The sequence below is a fragment of the Phyllopteryx taeniolatus genome, chromosome 11 (assembly GCF_024500385.1).
Source record: "Phyllopteryx taeniolatus isolate TA_2022b chromosome 11, UOR_Ptae_1.2, whole genome shotgun sequence".
NCBI classification, from domain to species: domain Eukaryota; kingdom Metazoa; phylum Chordata; class Actinopteri; order Syngnathiformes; family Syngnathidae; genus Phyllopteryx; species Phyllopteryx taeniolatus.
Window position 1 is genome coordinate 8,267,767 of NC_084512.1, and position 20,200 is coordinate 8,287,966.

The 20,200-nt window shown below is 40.8% G+C and overlaps 1 protein-coding gene across 7 annotated transcripts; it reads right to left on the reverse strand.

The window, feature by feature from the left end:
* Positions 1–1,971: 1,971 nt before the first annotated feature.
* Positions 1,972–19,934, reverse strand: ikzf1 (IKAROS family zinc finger 1 (Ikaros)). Of its 7 annotated transcripts, none has more exons than XM_061790542.1 (8): positions 19,224–19,934; positions 15,146–15,199; positions 14,871–14,984; positions 8,970–9,239; positions 5,831–5,998; positions 4,539–4,664; positions 4,048–4,182; positions 1,972–3,417 (listed from the first exon to the last, which is right to left on the reverse strand). In XM_061790542.1, exons 1-8 carry the CDS (start codon positions 19,537–19,539, stop codon positions 2,708–2,710), a joined length of 1,893 nt encoding a protein of 630 aa, XP_061646526.1. In that variant the 5' UTR covers positions 19,540–19,934; the 3' UTR covers positions 1,972–2,707. The 7 variants fall into 7 exon arrangements, with proteins under 7 accessions (XP_061646526.1, XP_061646525.1, XP_061646530.1 ...); XM_061790541.1 differs by having other exon boundaries at positions 4,048–4,179; positions 19,224–19,405; XM_061790546.1 differs by having other exon boundaries at positions 19,144–19,255.
* Between the last annotated feature and the right edge of the window lie 266 nt (positions 19,935–20,200).

Sequence of the window (20,200 nt, forward strand, 5' to 3'; positions counted from 1 at the left end):
GTCGTCTCACAGTAGGGCGGCTTGGAAGAATGTAGCTCATCAAGTTATGGGTGAGTCACTGTGGCACCTCAGGTTGCGGGAGCATGTCCACATGTTGGTTTTCTGCGGGCACTCTGGTTTCCTCCCACATTCACAAAACATGCATGGTAGGTTATGATCGAAAACTCTAAATTGTTAGTAGGTGTGAACGTGAGCGTGAATGCTTGTTTGTCTATATGTACCCTGCGATTGGCTGACAACCATGCCAGTGTGTTCCCAGCCTCTTGCCTGAAGTCAGCTGGGAAAGGCTCCAGGTCACCCACGACCCTCGTAAGGATGAACGGAATCGAAAATGGATGGATGGATTATGCCATTCTATGTCACTCACGACTTGACAGACGAATCCCAACTGAGGGAAACCCTAGGTTAAAATGTTTAACTGAAAACTGATAAAAGCTCCATGTTCTTGTCCAGATTAAGTTTCAGTAGATCAATTATACTTTACTATGGACAGTTTTGAGAAACCCCTGTTATTAAATGTGTCGTTATTTTGTTTGTATGCATATATAAATCTGAAGATGTGCCAAGGGCGAGTCTAGGTGAAGTACTTTGGGTGGGCTGAGCCCATGACCTAATTGTGGAAAGTACCCTTCTGAAATTTGATCGAGCTTTTTAGACCTTGAAAAAGACCATTTGGTGGGCGATCCAAAATAGGGCTAGCGTCCCCACTAATAAATAATAATAATAATTATTATTATATATATATATATATATATATATATATATATATATATATATATATATATATATATATATATATACAGCGGCTGAAATAAGTATTTAACACGTCACCATTTTTCTCACTAAATACAGGGTGATTGAAAGGTAACTCCCTATTTTTAAGTACTTAATTTAGTTCTGAACTATAATTCTTACAAGAAATGAACATGAGAAGAAAGTGTTTTGCATTGAGTTTTATTTAAAATGCGACATGGGCGCCAGCATTAGCCACCAGTTTCTCAAGCCGCCTGGGAACCGCATTAATTGTGGGATGGAAGACATAACTTCTCGTATTCGCCCTTCAAGTTCTTCCAAAGTCGTTGGTTTGGTAGAATAGACTTGCTCCTTTAATCATGGAACATACACAAAAAAAATTTGAAAAATATTACAACATATTAATAAATTATTTTCTATTATTTGAAAATAGGGAGTACTTTTCAATCACCCAAGGTGCTAATGATATGAAAATTCACCAGATGTTGGGAACAACCCAAGTAATCCATTCATACAAAGAAAGTAGGACAAATAAGATCAGAAATTAAGTTACGCCCTATCTTGGCATAAAATACTTAACGGAGAACCTTCATATTGTATTAGACAGAATGGGGAAATTCTTTGCTATGCAATTAGCTCCAAGTGCATAATTAGTTTATTAGCTAATAGCTACGCAGTACGCACCATTACAAGCCTCTGCCGAGTCAATGCGGACACATAACAAATAGCAATTCAAAAGGAGGCGATGAAGCATCACCGTGTGCTCAACTGTCATTTCATAGACCTTGTCAGGGTTGTAAATCAAGCATTACCTGGTCATTAGCGTAAACACACCTGGAAATATGTGCAATTGTTCTGACCATAGATATGGAGACTACACCAGCGTGCAGACCGACAGATTGACGTGCCTCCGTGGCAGCCATGTTGGAAAAGTCGATGTTCCCTTCAAATGCAATGCTTGGACATTGAATTTAAGTCATAACTTGCTCATGTCGCAACAAATTTTCATGGTTTACTTTTTTTGTCAATGCCAAAGCATGTGATATCACCTCAGATCATTCTTTATTTAAAAAAAAAATGAATTTGAGGATGAATTCATAGGGTGGGCCAAAACTGGGCTGGCCTCGCCACTGAGATGTACACATTCTCTTGTGTTCCTTCTTCAATCTCATTACAACAGTTTACTGGAAAACAAATGAAGTCAAGATTATTCTCCCTTATATAAAATATTCTTTATTGATATTGTGTTACCATGAAACTCCCTCTAAGCCTCAAACAGCTGAAATCTTGTGAGCAAAACAATTCTAATTTGACAGGAACGTAACAAATTTCCAGTATAACATTTTCTTCGTCTTTGCCGTTCAGCAGCAGTCATGTTTTCACCATAAACACACTTAATACAGTTGAACAGGAGGAGTGGCAACTATTCTATTGACAAACACCAATCACAGTAATAAATACAAAAAAAGAAAAAAAAATGGGCAACTAAATGTAATATAAATAATATGTGGGTAGTTGTACTTGATGAATAGTTATCTACATTGGCATTTGTGATTGATTGTGTTTTATCCAGACAATTAGCTTGCACTGAGTGAACACACCTGTAAATACATACATGTTTTTTTAAGTAAAAAAAACAAACAAACAAAATAAAGTTGCTGCTTGGTTATAGAAAAAAAATGTCCCTATACACACATATAATGAAACGTAAGAACATTTACATACTGTAAGATGTGATGCTGTTTTGGCATTTTGTCTTTAATGAACACTATTTAGTTTGTTATTTTTTTACATTTGTTTTATATTTAAAAATGAGATACAGGTGGCTTTTAAACACTTCTGTATTCCACAAACATGCACACTGTATAAAAACACACTTTCACACGTCAACTGTGTATTTCATATTATGCACTTCCAGGCATTGATTTGATGTGTGTGTTGTGGTCATTACGTGTCAGTAGCGATGCTCCCCTCGTGTAATGTGAGAAGAGAACTCATATCGGTCTTGACTGCGATGGCCACAGAGATTGCATTCAAAGGGGTCTCTGAAGCCGTGGCAGCCCATGTGTATGGTGTACATGACGTGGTCCAGGAAGAGAACACGACAATGTTCACACCTGTACGCCCTCACCTGCTCACCGTCCGCCGTCATCACTTTGAAGCCCTCCGAGGCCATCTCCATGCTTGCTCGGATGGCCTCGTACTGTCGGTGCTGTTCCTCCTTCACGTGGGGCAGCGCGCCATTCCGCACCCCCGAGGTGATGTGATTGGTCAGGTAGATGAGGCCGGGGGCCGCCCCACCTGCTCGATCGCCGCTGTTGCTCTCCGTGTCAGTGGAGTCTTGGCCGCTGTGGCTCGGAGAGCCGTCCTTCTCGCTGGAGGCAGACTTGGACTTGGAGAGCAGAAGCAGGTTCGCGGCCGCACTGTCCTTGGCTGACAGATTGTGGCCCGTTCCCGTTTGTGCTTCCGGGGCCGGTTTGTGCAGCGGGTAGATGGAGCCCATGCCCACATCAGAAGAGGAGGCTGGGGAGGGCTGGACCAGGGGCCGGAGCGACTCTGCCCCCAGGTAGCTGATGGCACTGTTGATGGCCTGGTCGATGACGTGGGGCTGAATCAGCTCGCCTGGCGCTCCGTCGTAGGAGAGGTCTGACAGGCACTTTTCACCTGAGGAAGCACACGTATGTTGATTGTCACAGACACGAAAATGTATGGCCTAAATCTTGTGACAGAACATCTTGAGCTAGGCTCTTTAGGTCATTTTCTCACTTTACCATTCCAGATCATATGGATAGATAAAATTGAAAAATTGATTAGATAAAACACAGCAAACATAGAAAAAAAAAGGTGGCTACTTAAATGGACACACCCTAAAAAGAGGCCTATTTCTCATTATAAACTTTGTAAATCAACCGCTTTCCACAAAAGTGTAGGCTCACTACTTGTCAAGTTCAAGTAAGTTCCTGTGAGACTCTACACTGCGGTTGTCTGTTCTGTTCAACGTCCGAGCCAGTCGTCACCAGTCAGGTAAGTGAACCTGAAGTGACTTTTCAAGAGCTGCTACCATTTATAGGAAGTAAAGTCGCAAAACGTTAGCGCTTTAAGATGAGCTCACAAGCAGTGGGTTACCCCCGTATAGTTAATTCGAAAAAATGAATACCAATTTATCACCAATTCAAAACCTTTGATAAAGCTACCGTTATTGTAAAGTGTTACTAACACATTGGATTCACCTATGTAGCATTACTGCATGACTTTATATTTTATGACACAAAGGAAGCAGATTTCAGCCCTTACCCACAAACTTCTGTGGCATAGTGCTCTTACGCTTAGCTACATTATTAGCTAGCCTGTCTAGCACCAAAGCTCTGTCAGATCCCGTCTGGCTTAAGTCTTCCCTCTGTTCATTCTGGCTGCTTTCTTCCTTTACTACTGGAAAGCAAGACAGAGAAGGAGGTTTTAGAGTCAAAATAGGTGGATGTGGTGGAAAAGTGATGTAGAAGGGCTGTTTTGTTTGTCTATTTATTTATTTTTCTAACTAGAGCACTATTTTTGATGAATGTCCCTTTACGTATAGTGCATGGGTAATCTATGCATGTCTCAGTTTCAGCTCACATTTACACAGTCTGCGATGTATGGATAGATGCACAAGTTCAGTGTCCATCAGATATCAAATATAAGCTATAACCTGAACCATTTACTCTGCTCTACTGTGCTGTGCTGATGAAATGAAGTTAAGTAGGTCATCAATATTTAGGTGAAAGGGAAGGCAAACATGAGGCTCCAACCTGTGTAGATGCTGTTCTGCAGCCCCATACATTGGAGGTAGTTGTGGCATCTCTCCTTGTGCTCCTCCAGGGAGCTGCGCTGCTTGTAACTCCGCCCGCAGTAAGCACACTTGTGGGGTTTTCCAACTAGAAAACAACAACAGACAAACATATTCCATCAATAATCACAGTAAAAACGAAATCGATGTTCGATTCAGAAATTGGAAATGTACGCAACAAAATATTTGTGTGATATCCCAATTCAAACAATTTGTTGTAGAAGTTGTATTTTTCATGGGCTCTTATGTTTCTGGATTTTTGGGACCAAACATTTTTTTTTTTCATTTTTGAGTAGTCTAAATTCTGCACATTTAAATGTTTTTATTTTTGACTTCAGTTCGAATAGATTCATTTTGAATGCTAGCAGACCAGGAATTGACTTGACTGGTATGCCTTTGTCATTGGTGTTAAGCCCCACATGCTCGATAAGGCTTTCTAAAGCTTAATGTGAGAAATTGAATCGCATTATCCGTAAACCCTTTCATAGGGTGAGGAATCATATTTAGTAACTTTGGTAACAACAGTTAAGTTTAACATTGCTGGCACATGCTTCTCTATGAATCAGTAAGAAATGAATGATTTCAAAAGATTACGGATAAATAAAAGTTAGACTTTCAAAATTATACTTTCATGTAATAAAAAACATTAAAATGGTAAACATTTGGGGAAATTACATAAAAAACAGCTCATAAGGTTTAATATCACATGTAAATAAGTTGACTGAGAAAATGAATGCCATGATGTCATTATAAAATGCATGAAGTCAATTGCCAATTGATGTGCTCTCACTGCAGAGCACATCATGTACAGCTCTGGAAAAAAAAAAAAGATACTAACCCTTTTGACATTCTTTATTCCCCGCAAGTAAATACTCCGAATGACAATAATGGTATTTGAGTTATGTCATAGAGTTATGTTGTCAGTAGTTTATAGAATGAAACAAAAATGTTCGGTGTGAATGTGAGTGCGAATGGTTGTTTGTTTCTATGTGCCCTGCGATTGGCTGGCGACCGGTTCAGGGTTCAACCTGGGGCCAATGGTTTTGTCAGAGGGGGCATAGTTGGCACCCCCGAGGAAAACAGTTGTCTACGGAGGGGCTGACTGAAAATTTTGCCAGAAAAAAAACAGTACCAAAACAACTTGGTTGGTACATTCCAAGCCTAAAAACCCATTGTAAGGTTGGGCACTGCCCTCCCCCCGCACCCCTAGAATCGCCACTGCAGTAGTGTGTGACTGAACTTTGCGTTACTCACCCGAGTGGGTGCGCAGGTGTCCGGAGAGAGCGTCCCTCCTGCGACAGGCATAACTGCAAAGGTGACACTTGAAGGGTTTCTCTCCAGAGTGGAGCTTGATGTGACGCAGCAGGTTGCCCTTCTGGGTGAAAGAAGCACCGCACTGGCTGCACTGGAAGGGACGTTCTCCTGAGAGCAAGAACACAACACAAGAAAATACTGTTAAGTGACAGCTGAAACAATGAACACCATTGTTTTAACATGTATTTTTGATGAGGACTTTCCTCCTGATCTCGGTCTGAAAGAGTATGCTACAGCAGCGGGAAAGTGGGGTCAATGTGTTACGAGCATCCGAGGAAAGCGAGAACAATGACAGAGCGGCTCCGGAGAAGAGGGGGTGTGGGGGTGTTCCACAGTGACGCTCCATCTCTCCATGCTCCCCCTGCCCCATCAACTCCTGGTGCTCTGATCGAACAAGAGCTTCTCCGACTCAGCCTGGCAGTTTTGTAATGCACCATTGCCTGGGTCAATTTGATCTGAAAATCTCATTTTTTCCTCTTCTTCGTCTCTAAAATAAGAGCAGCACATCACAATGCAAATTCAGCCTCATTTGAATAAAGTGAAGGAAACACTTTGTGTTGAGAGCCAGTCTTCCTGATCAGCGCTCCTGGAATAAATCAATATCCAGCCTCCTCGAGTGTTGTGGCATTCTGTGAGAACCTTTTAATATGGCTTTTTCAACGCCTCCTCCTCAATAAAATAAGAGTCACCAGTGAAGCAGCAAAAATATATAAAAGGGGAAATTCATTAAAAAAGCATTTCAGGAGCAAAGACTCACCACAGAATATTTTCTATTCAAATGGGAGGCACTTCATTACATCTTTTATTGTACTTTCATTTACATTAGCCTACTGTTCCTCGATTCCATTTTGAGTGTCATTAGTTTCTACAGCATGACAGTTAAGTGCCTTTTTCAAAAATGTTCCCCACCACTGGTTTGGGTTCATTATGATAGAATATCAATTCACCATTTTTGCGAACTTTTAATAGCTAGATATATTTGTGACTTCACGGAGATCCCATTTAATTGTTGCATAGGGAGACCATTTTTCTCAACTTGGGCAAGTTTTTTTTTTTTTTTTTAGATTATCTGATTGCACAATAATGTAATAAGTTACTCTTTACTTTTCACATGGTCTTACTCAGTTCTTTTTTTAGCATGACAGGACATACCTGCATCCACACAGCCAAACTACAGGACAAGTATTATCATACATTGTTTGTTCGGAATGCACAAAGAGACACAAGCGAAGTTGCAGTAAAGCATTTGCCAAAATTCTTTTTTTATTTTTTATTTTTTGCATAGTTTCCCCACAAGGATAACGCAAGTTAACATAAAATGTGGTTTGTGAACAAGTATAATTACCTCCATACCTGTTAAATCAAGGAAACAGTTAAATAAAACCTGTTTTACAAAATGAAGTCAAAAGAAGTAAAAACAGCTCAAAAAGCTGCAACAAAATTTTACGATCCAAAGAAATTGAAGAACAGATGAGAAATAAAGTAGATGAGCTCTATCAGTCTTGAAAAGGTTCCAAAGCCATTTCTAAAGCTTTAGGACTCCAGTGAACCACGGTGAGAGCCATTATCCACAAATGGAAAAATCATGGAACAGTGGTGAACCTTCCCAGGAGTGGCCAGCCGACAAAAATTACCCCAAGAGGACAGCGATGACTCATCCAGGAGATTAAAAAGGAACCATCAAAAAGGACAACATCTAAAGAACTGCAGGCCTTCTTTGTCTCAGTTAAGGTCAGTGTTCATGACTCAACAATAAGGAAGAGACTAGGCAAAAATGTCATCCATGGCAGAGTTCCAAGGCGAAAACCACTGCTGACCAAACATAACATGAAAGCTTGTCTTACTTCATCTGAATAATTCCCAAGACTTCTGGGAGGATATTATATGGACTGACAAGATGAAATTCCAACCTTTTGGAAGGTCTGTGCCTCGTTACATCTGGCATAAATGGAACACAGCATTTCAGAAAAAGAACATTATCCAACAGTCAAACATGGTGGTGTAGTGTGATGGTCTGGGTTGTTTTTCGGCTTCAGAACTTGGATGACTTGCTACGATTGATGGAACCATGAATTCTGCTTTTTAGCAGAAAATCCTGGAGGACAATGTTAGGCCATCAGTTCATGACCTCAAGCTGAAGCGTGCTTGGGTTCTGCAGCAGGACAACAAACCAAGCACATCAGCAAGTCTTGAAGAAACCAAGTGAAAGTCGGGAGTTGAATCCGATTGAAAATGCTGTGACATGACCTTAAAAAGTCACTTCATGCTTGAAAACCCACCATTGTTGCTGAATTAAAGGAAACGTGCAAGAAGAGTGGACCAAAATATCTCCACAGAGATGTAAAAGTTTGAGAGAACATTTGATTTCAGTTGTTGCTGTTGAGGGTGGCCCAACTAGTTATCAAGTTTAGGGGGTAATTTTTTTCCCACAAGGCCAGATAGTTTGTTTGTCCTCAATAAATAAAATGACCCTGCAATTGGCTGGCAACCAGTTCAGGGTGTACCCCGCCTCCTGCCCGATGATAGTTGGGATAGGCTCCAGCAGGCCCGCGACCCTTGTGAGGAGAAGCGGCTCAGAAAATGGATGGATGGATGGAAATAAAATTTGCATTTTAAAAACTGCATGTTTACTGGGGTTATCATTATCTGATATTTACAATCATTTGATTATCTGAAACATTAACTGCGATTGGCTGGCGACCAGTTCAGGGCGTACCCCGCCTCACGCCCGAAGATTGCTGGGATAGGCTTCAGCACGCCCGCGACCCTAGTGAGGAGAAGGGGTACAGAAGATGGATGGATGGATGGATGAAACATTAACGAGGGGAAACTATGCAAAAAAAAACAACAATTTGAGAAGGGGGCAAATACTTTTTGACAGCACTGTTTAGCGGGCGTGACTTTCATGCTAAAAAAAAAAAAAAAAGTACCAAGACACCCATTTTGAGTCTTCATTTGTAAATCTAAGGAAGTCTTCCAAACATGGGATGGTGCCACTTGGCTGCCCCTCATCCATCCTCTCAAACTAACATTGAAAATGGGTGCATATGGAGGGCATGATGTATTGCAGGTGGCTTACCAGTGTGGCTTCGCTTGTGCACCATCAACACATTGGGGCCAATACAAACTATCCCACAGATATCGCACTTGAGCTTCCCGTTGGACAGCCGGATGCCACCAGCCGAGGAGAAGACCTTGGCTTGGGGACTCGGCTGTGAGCCGTTCACCTTGACCCCCGAGGCATCGATCACGCGCAAGTCTTCCGCGCACTCCTCCTCCTCCACGCCATTCATGTCACAGGACAGCCCATTCTCCTCATCACTGCGAGCCTCAACTTTAATGTTACAGGCTGGAAAAGAGGGCAGGGGGGAGGGGAAGGGCCACGGTTTAGAAGAAGAGCAAGATTCTGTCATGATGTTATATGGAACGAGAGATGGGCAGTCTATTAACGTGACGTGTAATTAGTTCATGTTACATATGAAAAGATAAAGCTAGCTTTTGTGACATCACGTGACCTTTACCTAGTCTGTGAACATTCAACTTTTTTTCTCTGTGATAAGGTCTGAATTCCAATTTAGTGCCTATACAGACAGAACTGTGTCACTTGGTAATTGAGTCGTGGCACGCTGGATTTACTCGCCACGATTCGAAGGACACCATACCTTTTTTTTCGTCCCTTGTCCCACACGGAATCAGATATTCTCAGATCCCAATGAGGCCACATGAGAATATGTGGGTGAAAGCTGATGTGAATCAAATGTCACATCCACAGATGTGGTGCGCCTGAGCAGCACTGAAAATCTTGAACTAGGTCGCCTGTTCTACCAGCATCAACAATTTACATTATCGTTGTGCAATGAAAAGTTGAGGGTAAATGCTCACTTTCTCTTGTTTTTTCTTCCTTACATGATGTGAATCTCGGGATTCTCCTCAATGTATTGTCAAAGGAAATAAATGGCCAGTGAAAGTGGAGTCAAACCATCATTAAGACAAGAGCCGATTGCCATTTGTTTTTTCTAATAAACCAAATGCAGACAGCTTCAGATAATAAACCAACTATTTTGAGCTTGACAATAAACGACAAACTTCAGTGAGAGTTCATACATTTTTCCATGATTCTATTGTTATCACTGGCAAAATATCGTGTCGGTAACATATCGGGAGCTACTTTGGGATTCTCACCCCGAGTGCATTGACCATTGATTAGGCAGGGCACGTGGCGCAACGCTGACAATTACCATTTATGAGCTCAAAGGTGGTAGAAGCCTGTCCAGGCCAGGCTGAAATATTTATTGGAATATTTAATATGATGTTTCTTCCAAGTTGTCACTGTTATTGGTGTCCTTTCAAGATGAAAACAGAAGTGAAAACGGATACAGGCACTCCATTGAAATTGCGCCTAAACATTGGCATTGTAAATGAAGCATATTGAAAAGATGTTAGGCAGCATCTTTTGTTTAGGATAAGAAGTTCCTAGTTTGCACATATACAAATGACTGCTGAGAAGCCTTCCAAAAAAAACAGTGGGTTCTGCCACAACACACTCCACAAACATGGTAGATGTGCTTGAAAAACTTAGCTTATTTTGACAAAATTAATTATATACTAATTAGAGCTTAATTGAACAGTACAGAAGAGGCTGTCTAAATTAGATCTGCTTTGAGTCAGCCTCTATTTTGTCAGACGATTACCATTGTGGTCACTCTGTGTTGAACCTCTTATTAGTTTTTTGTACTTGCATTTTCTTGGGTTTTGTGTGCTACGCTGAATTTTATAGCTGCTTAGAAAGTGTTGTAACAAAAAAAACTTTATATATTTTGAGACAACAAGTGTACTGTACTATATTCATTTGAAAAAAAAAAACTACTTTATTAACGTAGATTTAAGAGTTTTGCAGTGCACCTTAAAAAGTTCCTTAATGATAAAAATGTATACGTTCACGATTCTGGCAATTCAACATTTGATATGATCATTCTGTACCGCAGTCCTAAAGCAAGATGGTGTCACGCAGGTGGAAAAGATTCAGTGAATGTGTGTTTGAGAATGTCAACAATAAGCTCATCGCACGCCATCAAACTTAGGTGAAACAAATGACAGCGAGATAAACAGGAAACTGAGACACAGGAAGCCGCGTGAAACGAAGGACTGCAGCATTGACAATATGATAGACATACATGCAAATTCTTGCTGATTTTCATCCTCGTTTCAATCAATCAGAATCTGCAAATTAGCACATCGCGTGTGCACGATAATGGCTATCAGAGCCGTCATTTTTATTTGATTTGTGAGTTTCCCGGAAAAGAGAAGTTCCCTTTGCGTATGAACAACCTTCTCCTTCTTTCTCACCGGAGGACTCGTTTAACAGAATTGACAGACTGATCATGGATGTCGCCAAGCTGCGGTTTGTGTGTCATGTTCACAGCCTGATTTCCCCACGCTTCAAACCCCTCTGCTTTTACAACCGAAGAGAAAGAAGTGGAAATCATGAAACATTTTGGAATCCATGGAAAAGGGGAAGCTTCAGAAAGAGGGCCTGTGTAACTGAAATACCAAGAATTATGGAGAAGTGACAGAAAGGGAAGCATGGAAAGGAATTGTAAAACAACATGTAACTGAAAGAGGTTGACTTTTTTCCCCCTCTCTTGTTTGCTTGATCCTCACATTTACAGAGAAAACATGTCTCGATATTTCTACTCCGTCACATTTTTGTTGTATGTTTGGAAGTTTATTTTCATTACATTTTGTCTTTTTTCTTCTGATGAGTAGATCAGAAAAGACAAAAAATCGTGCAAAAAGTATGATGCACACAAAAAAAAAGCAAAATGAAAACAAACATATGGTTACATTTGAGTGCAGGTACTCATGTTTCATCTCACTCTCTATTTTATTCCCCATTTGTTGCATCTATTATGTTAAGTCCTTGCACTAACCCTAAACAATTTATAATGTCGCTGTCTAGTGAAAATCATGTGCACTGTCTAAGTACACTAAGTTTTTTTTCTTCTTCTTCCTGTCTGAAACACACAGGCTATTCATGTTTTTTTAAGGGATCAACACAATAAAATAAAAAAAACCTGACCAAATGTGGAGATATATGTATAAAAAAGACATACTGTTTTATAAATATATGAAACATTTTGACTTGGATATTTCACTTTCAGTTTCTCAAATAATTTAAGCAATGAGTAATATTTTAAACTAACCATTTCACAAGTCCAGCTGATAAATTCTGAACTAAAATAATATTTATCAATGTGTAACTAGTACGTATACAGTAATTAACTACAGTGAAATTAAATGTTTAAAGGTTTGATGATGCGCTTACATCATCTGAATATTGATCCAACTGACTGGAGTCTGGATTATCACATTAAAATTGATCATTTCTTGTCTGTTTTAAAAACTTTCTTCCAAACTAACAAATTGTTGAAAGCGTAGTTTAGGCATGCATATGCAGACCTGACAGTGGCGCCGCAGTTATTTGTAGTTGAGTCTGTTTTGCATGAATTTACCATCTAAAAGTAACATAATGCAGAGAGCTCAAATGCGTCTGTGTTCTTGAATACTCTAGCAAATTTGAACTTTTAAGTCATGTACTTGACTATTATTTGAAGATGACATTAATTCAAATCGTAAATGAAAAACTAGAAACCTTTCTGTTGGAGCTGTCATGCAAGCCTCCTCTCACTGGAGCAGACATAAGGGAACCGTCGGGCTGTCACTCACTGCTCATGGACATGGGGAAGTTGCAAATGAACTGGGAATAGTAAGAACCTTTTTAACTTTATATCATGTTCGTCACAGTCACTTATCCTGATGAGCTCGTTTTGGGAAGCAAGTGTCACAACCCATGGTAGTCAAACAAACCACGTATCAATAAAACGGCCGGGAGTTGATGTGGATAAATGTTCTCCTTGATTTGCAAACAAAGGAGAAGCAAGTCATGCGGCAGAAGTAATTGGCACATTTTGGCGTTGATAGATAGCAGATATGGGAAGTTAGATAGCAAGTGTTTTAGTTCTTGTCTGCAATGTGGAAACACACCCTGAGCCTGCCGGGGGTTCCTGTTACAAAGCTGAAACCTGGTGCAAGGTATTGGAACAATGTGTTCAACACATCCAACACACAAACAGCCCACTTTTACCCTTTTTGCATCCAAATATGTGAACAACTCAGTGTCTGTCAGTCCAAGTTGCATTTACCACAATGTCACTTCTTTCAACTTCTGACACAATTACATTCACTGGCAATCAAAAGAGGTCCAATACGTGGCACATGTATTAGAAATGTGTGGTGCACATTATCCCTCCAATTAAGCTAAATTAGATGATCAAAATATTAAGTAACAGCTTTTCAGTCTGATGCTATGCAGTTGCAATCACAATAATAAACACGCTGAAAGTGTCAATATAAACTGAGCAGTCAAACATAGGTAATAATCATCATCATCATCATAAATTATACAGTAGAAACCATAACTTACTCCATAATAAAGGCATACTTTCTAATATAGCTCTTACATTGGACTTCAGGGAATGGTTTTTGCTTTTCTGAACCACTGATATGGATTGCTTCAAACAATAATAAACGAGGCATGTCCTTTGCTTCTGATCCATGGCATTGACACAAAAATGAAGGAGAAACTTATACTTCCCCCTCTTGTGTTTTCTCTCTAACTACAGAATATAGATGCACACACTGACACATGCTTACAGCGTTTTATGCTGGCTGTTTAGGGAAGTAACAAACATACTACTATAAACTGCATCACGTTCACACTTATTTTGCTCAATGTCAATCAGCCACTCTAGATTTGTTGTGCTCTATAAATCTTGTGTACGTGTGCATGTTTGTGTGTATATATATATGTGTGTGTGTGTGTGTGTGTGTGTGCGCAGGTGTGCATGTTTCAAGTTTGTTGTTGGCCTTGTTCCTGAACTCTTTATCTCCCAGAGTGTTGAAAGTGTCTGACGGCAACGTGTTTCTGAGGAAACTCTTACACATCCTATTTCAGTTTCCTCTCGCTTTTCATTTCTCACTGCATGCTGCTAATCTTTGCCGTTATCTGGATGAGTGGAAAAACACAGATATGATAGAAGCTTTTTTTTTTTTTTTTTTTAAGCATCGTGTGAATGCAATTTTTGATTGAACATCCATCCATGTTCTACCACTTGTCCTGTCACGAGTGAGCTGGAGCTGTTTGGAATGTGATCGAACATACTTTTTTGTGTATAATACCCATATATGTGAGTGACAGCATCACTTCAATAAAGTCAAATTAAAAAAATCCGAACATTTGCACTATATTGCAATTGCAGCCATTTAAGGGGAGTTAAGGGAAATCTACAGCACAGATAGGAACTCCCTAACATCCTTAGCTTTATTCCGTGATATTCCGTGACTTGATGTTGACACACTCAAATCCAGGCCACATTAGCTATTCCTTAAGATTTGGCTTATTAATTACATGCCATGGATCAGACGTTTTTTTAAAAAACCTTTTATGCCAATGACCTAAATGCATCCATTCCGCTCTTTTTAGATCCTGTAATTGATCCAGGGGATTAGAAGCCGCGAATATTTCTCACTTAATGTGCAAATAAAAAAAATGTATGTGTGTAACACTTTTGCAGCTAACATGAATTGGACTTAACTGCTGCTTTGGGAGGGATTACATTTCTGTTTAATCCTTAATAGGGCAGTCATTAACATTTCAGGAAATTTGAATGAAGACATTCAAAACACTGACGTAAGAACGGTGAGAGCTTACAAATGCCACACAGGAAGGCTGGAGCTGAGAATCGAACCCTAAACCTCAGAACTGTGAGGCAGATGTGCTAACCACTCGTTCGCCGTGCTGTCCAATTCACTTCAGTTAACCTAAATTTCATGTTTTTCAAATGTGGCAGAAGCGGAAAACCCATGCAAGCCCAGTAAGAACGTGCAAACTGATTTCGGAAAGATGTGGCTTCGTTTATACCTTTGTCCCCTCTGTCGTGCTGCTGGTGGGCGGAGCCCGCCGACAGGTCCTCTGGGACAGCCATGGGCTCCTCTGCCTCCTCGGCCCCTTCGTTGGCAGGGGGGCTGTCTCGGCCTAGGGTGACACACATCAGAAAGCGCCCGTCACTCAACACGCGCGGACCCCAAGCGCCTCTCTCAGACGACTAAAATTACCTCGGGGGGATTTAAAAGCTGTTTGTGGCTATTGTGTCTACATTGTGGATGTTACAGCTCAATCATGCAGCAGTCGCTTACCTGGCATTGGGGCCATTTCCTGGGCCTCCTCTGTCTCCATGCGGTGCAAGTACTCTAAATGGGGACAGATTGAGATGTAAAAGTATGTACTTTTAATCAAGAGCAAGCAGAGGAAACATTACATGAAGCTGGAGCCGGGTAAAGGGTGTACTCTCGCTATGTCACCTCTGTGAGATCACGCTTGTCGCACCGCTGTCGCCCACATTACTTTACAAAGAATTACAGACGATTTCATTACAAGTCTGACAGAGTCTGAAATCGGAGCGTGGCCTCGCTTCAGCTGATGGGCCCACCGATATAACGCAGACTTGCTGGGAACAGGCTTTCAGAGCACATTTGTTATTTATTGTTAATTTCCTGCCACCTAATCATCTAAAAAATGCAAAGTGACCGCAGCAAAATTAAGCAGAAAATTAACTGGCCTCAGGTCACTGAGAATGCGGGCGCTTGCCGTGCTCAGCTGATCACCACTCATGTTCTCTCTAATTTACTGAGCACGCATGGCTGAGTCCGCGGCCTCGGCACAGACACAGTCACATTCAGAACCCAAAAGAGGAGCAATAAGACGAGGCGAAGCAAGGGCGCCAGCGAGATTGACATCCAGGCAGTGGAATAGATTGCTATTGAGGGTAAGAAGACAAGAGGGCAAATGCAACAAGAAGGTGGGGAGAAACCAGTTTACGAGCAGAGACGAAGAGGATGGAGGATGGACAAGTTCTCTTTATTTGTTCGATCTGAGCAAGAGAAGGCAGTTGAGTCCAGAGGTGCTCCTTCGGCCAGGGCTGAATATCTGAGGAGTCACCAGTGCTCGTGGCCCCATTAATAATGGATGGCCCTCAAGCCTGAAGCAGATGGGGCCGACAGCCTCGGCCCGGTCTTCAAGAAGCCCTCGGTGGGGCCAAGCAGCCGAGCAGGGAGAAGTGAAGCTCCTGAAAATAGCGAAGCAAGCCCAAGGGAGAAGGGGAACCTCGGCCTTCCTGTTTCGCTAACAGATGGCTCCACACATTTGGAACAAATAGTGGGAAGCGACCGGGCTTCTGTGTCGCAACACAACGGTATTTTGCGGAGTCAAGTCAGACACCCGAGTGTTAGGAGAGGAAGGGGGTGGGGGGGCAAAGGTCACTGGTGCAAATAATTTACTGCACATCGGGTTTTGCATGTTACTCGGGTGAGCTGTGAACACCATCCTCCTGCATCTGGAGTTTGGAGGTCGAGGGGGGTATGTATTCTCTTGTGCCCTTTCTTCTGGGCAGATGGTTCGAGGGGAATCACGGATGTGTTGGTGGGGGCACACTGACAGAAATGGGGAAAAAAGAAAGCGAGATCCTATTTACTTTCAGCCAAAACCTACTTGCAAAGGCGTCTGTAAAATATGGTGCACACTCAGTAGTCAGGAAGTCTGTGTGCGTGCATGCGTGTGTGTGTGTGTGTGTGTGTGCGGGGGTGTGTGTGTGTGTGTGCGTGTGTGTACGTGCGTGCGTGTAGGGGTACTGGAAAAGTTTTGGTCTGAGTATAAGTGAGGAGAGGCAGGAAGAGGCTTGTGGGTTGACAAAGGGTTGTGTGCGTGTATACATTAGTGTTTATGTGCTGTGGATAGGGTGGGTGGAGTGGGGGCATCTTCTCATAGAGACGTGCAAAACAGCTACAACAGCAAGTAGGGTGGAGATGAGTAAGAGCGAAACCGTTAACAGATACGGAGGATCACACGAGCGAATTCTCGATACCCAAAAAGAAGCTCACAAACGGCGTGTGTGTGAGTGTGTGTGTGTGTGTGCGCGTGTGTGTTTCTATGATATCAAATAAATTGCAAGCATGGATATCTACACTCATCGGTCACAACATAAAAGGAACACCTGCACAATTTATTGAAATTCAATACAAAAGCTGTATACAATATATTCAAGTCTATCCATTATTGACAGTCAGAGAAGGTATTCATTTAACAGTGTGTATTCTTGTGGTTATAGTTTACAGTGGAGTAAAATTACACGCCGTCATATTGAGATGTACCTAAGCAGCTTTAACAACTCTATGAAAGTATATTCAAAAGTAAATATTAATGTCTTTTCAAAGTCCAGATTTTTGGTACAGTTGTTGTATTGGACCTTATTGAATTAAGCAGATTTACCTAACGAAGAGTTGGATGGTTGTATAATCATCACTGGTGGAAATGATAAATGAAGTTAAAAAATTAAAGAATGAAATCATGCATTTAAAAATACACCCACACACACACACACACACACACGTCCAATGTTGTAAATGAAATGAAACCATATTTCAATATTTAGAATAGTGAAAGATATCATAAATAATAATCAAACAAAAGGAAATATTATAGCAATCAATCAATCATATAGCAATGATAAAATATATCCAATAAATTAAACATCCAAATTTTGTATAAAGTATATATTCTTTATGTGTGTATGTAGGATATAAACTATAATCGTATTATCAGTTAAAATCAAATGTGCCATTCACATTTTAATTTGTGTTCACATTCAGGTATTCAGTGATATTTGGCAAAAGAGAGATTTGATGTGACTTGGAATATGTCAATTTAAATTTAAAATGATCCTGTGGATTTGAGAAAAGTAATAATGCGACGAATGCTATCAATAATTAGGGGGCTAACTTCTATCATATAGCCTCCTGTGCACATTTGTTCACAAGTAGCGTCATATCAGTAATTCATGAAATGTATGGATGGTATAAGCGGGGAGACCAGATGTGTTTCTGGGGGGGCTATTGAGGGTGACGGGGGGAGCAAAGGTGCACTTGAGAGAAGTTCCCTTCATTTGCATGTGACACACTTCACTAGTCTGCTATTCAGACAGTACAATCATTTTAATAACTGCCTGTCTTGCACTGCCTGCTCCCCACCTACTTCTCTTTCTTCAGACAGCACACATGAGGCACACATTTGCAGCACTTCTGCTTCTAACTCTTCTATCAAAAAATTCATTTGTGCAGGTGTGTTTCCAAGCTTTAAATAGAAGGAAAACTGAAATAATTTTTTGGGGAAGTGTTGCTTTTTTGTAAAATGTCCGATTTCTGATTTGAGTTAATTAATAGGATTTTTGACTTCCTTTAATTGTTACTTGTTTGAACCATTATATAAAGAAAGTGGTCTTTTAAATACAAATTAAAATTCAACAAATTCTGTTATATTTTTTCAAAATCAACCCATATGACCACATATTTCTATACACGCACTCACTTAATTCACTTTTTAAAGTTAAAAAGCAGAACATATGAACATTCCTGAGTGTTTTGAGGCAGTCTTTTTTTAATCAAAGAATTTAAAAACTTTTTACCTTTTTGTAAATAGTTTAATCAGTCCTAAAAAAAAAATTATACAAATGTGCACTGTTTTCTTCCCTTTGCACAATTTAAAGAACTTAATGAGAATGTGAAACGAGCTTAGACGTGCAGGAAATGATCACGTATTTATCCTTGGACCATCTTTAAGAGTCATGGTAAGGTTCCCGTTTAAGCTGTACTGATATACTTTCTAATTCGGCTATATTTGACCACCATAATTGTCTAAAAAAAAAAAAGAAGTTGCTAAAAGAAATGTATTTTTAAAGCCTTCAATTTAACTTCTCTGCAGTGGTACGGCATATTCCTTGCAACAAGTGTGACAACAGAAATAAATAAACAGATGAAAAACCTGAATAAGTAATGAAATTTGGGAAAGATGAGTGAAATTCCGATCATATTTTAATTAAACATTTTTAAAATATGGATCAAACATTTTTCCCAAAAAGAAAATGGAAAATGGGAAATGCCTCAAATGTTCCTCTATTTTCGGTGAATCTTGTTTAAGAAAACAGCCTCCAATTTCCAGTGTTTCGTCAAGTGTTGGTGCAATGTGTCGGCAGAGAAAAGCGCGCGTATGAAACGGGATGAGATGATGCACCTGCAGCCAAACTTTGCAGGAATCTTTTCCAGCAGGTGCATGCCCCCTTAAAAAACCCTGAACAGGATCTCACCGTGCTCATGTAGAACTCTTGCCCTGTCCTAGAGTTGTTAAGGTTCTTGCTGAGTTAAAGGTCAGTGGAAGCCACTTTACCTGCTATTCCTTGAGTTTGCAGTATGAAGTTCTTCCAACTGTCCCCGGCTCCATGTGCAGAAGGTCGCAGCACCGCGGCCCCATGGAGCTGCGCCCTCAGTCCCTCCCCTCTCCACTGCACTTCCTCGTTCCAGCCCAACATGACTACACTGTCCTCAACTGAGGCATTTTGCTTGCTTTTATCCACAGGCCCGGTGTGTGGCGGGGCGTCTTGGCACTTGCTTTGTGCTGTGCCAATAAAAGCTGACACCCAGGAGACCATTACTGGCAGCCATGCATGAGATGGGATGAGGCGCGTGCAAGAAGAGTGGACCATTCATTGTTTATTTATTTCATTCTCACTGAGGATGCTGATGGAGGAGGGAGGGGAGAAGGGGGGGCACCCCTTCACTCGCATATTGGACAGCTCCCCTTCTGTCACCTATGCTGGCATGCTGAGGCAGTCCATGAAATTAACACAAATACTTTCTTACCCCCTTAATGTCACAATACCTACATAATAACACTCTAAATGTCCAATTATTAATTAATTAATGTTAATCTAGCCTCACCTACCACAGTCTAATGTAAAAAGACATAATCATATCAGACAAGATATATCATTTAATGAAACATTATAGAACATTTACTCTTTAATTGCTCATATACAAATTGTTGGGTCACTGGAGTGTCACCACAACCATCAAGTGTGACATTAAACAACCAAGGAAATGATTCATTTGCTGCCGTTTTCTGAAAATGTGTCTGTGAGCGAGTCCATCAGAATTTTGCCAAATTGTGATAGTCTAACTAATTAACATAATAACCATTCCTCTCACACAGAGTTCTCCACCCACGGTGGAAGTGAGACGCTGGGTGTCATCCACGAAGCAATGAAAGAGAATATTACATTCATGAAAAATGGCGCCTAGAGGGAGGAGGTAGATGATGAAGTGTTGGAGGGCCAGTACAGAGCTCTGGGGCACACCTGTAGTGAC

What these genes read in the sequence shown, in the direction of transcription:
- ikzf1 (XM_061790542.1), bottom strand. Translation starts at nt 19,539, where the DNA reads ATGGTCCACTCTTCTTGCACGCGCCTCATCCCATCTCATGCATGGCTG. An exon ending in GCACAAGCGAAGCCACACTG is followed by an intron (nt 5,999 to 8,969) that starts GTAAGCCACCTG and finishes TCTTGCTCTCAG; the next exon opens with GAGAACGTCCCTTCCAGTGC. An exon ending in ACACCTGCGCACCCACTCGG is followed by an intron (nt 4,665 to 5,830) that starts GTGAGTAACGCA and finishes GTTGTTTTCTAG; the next exon opens with TTGGAAAACCCCACAAGTGT.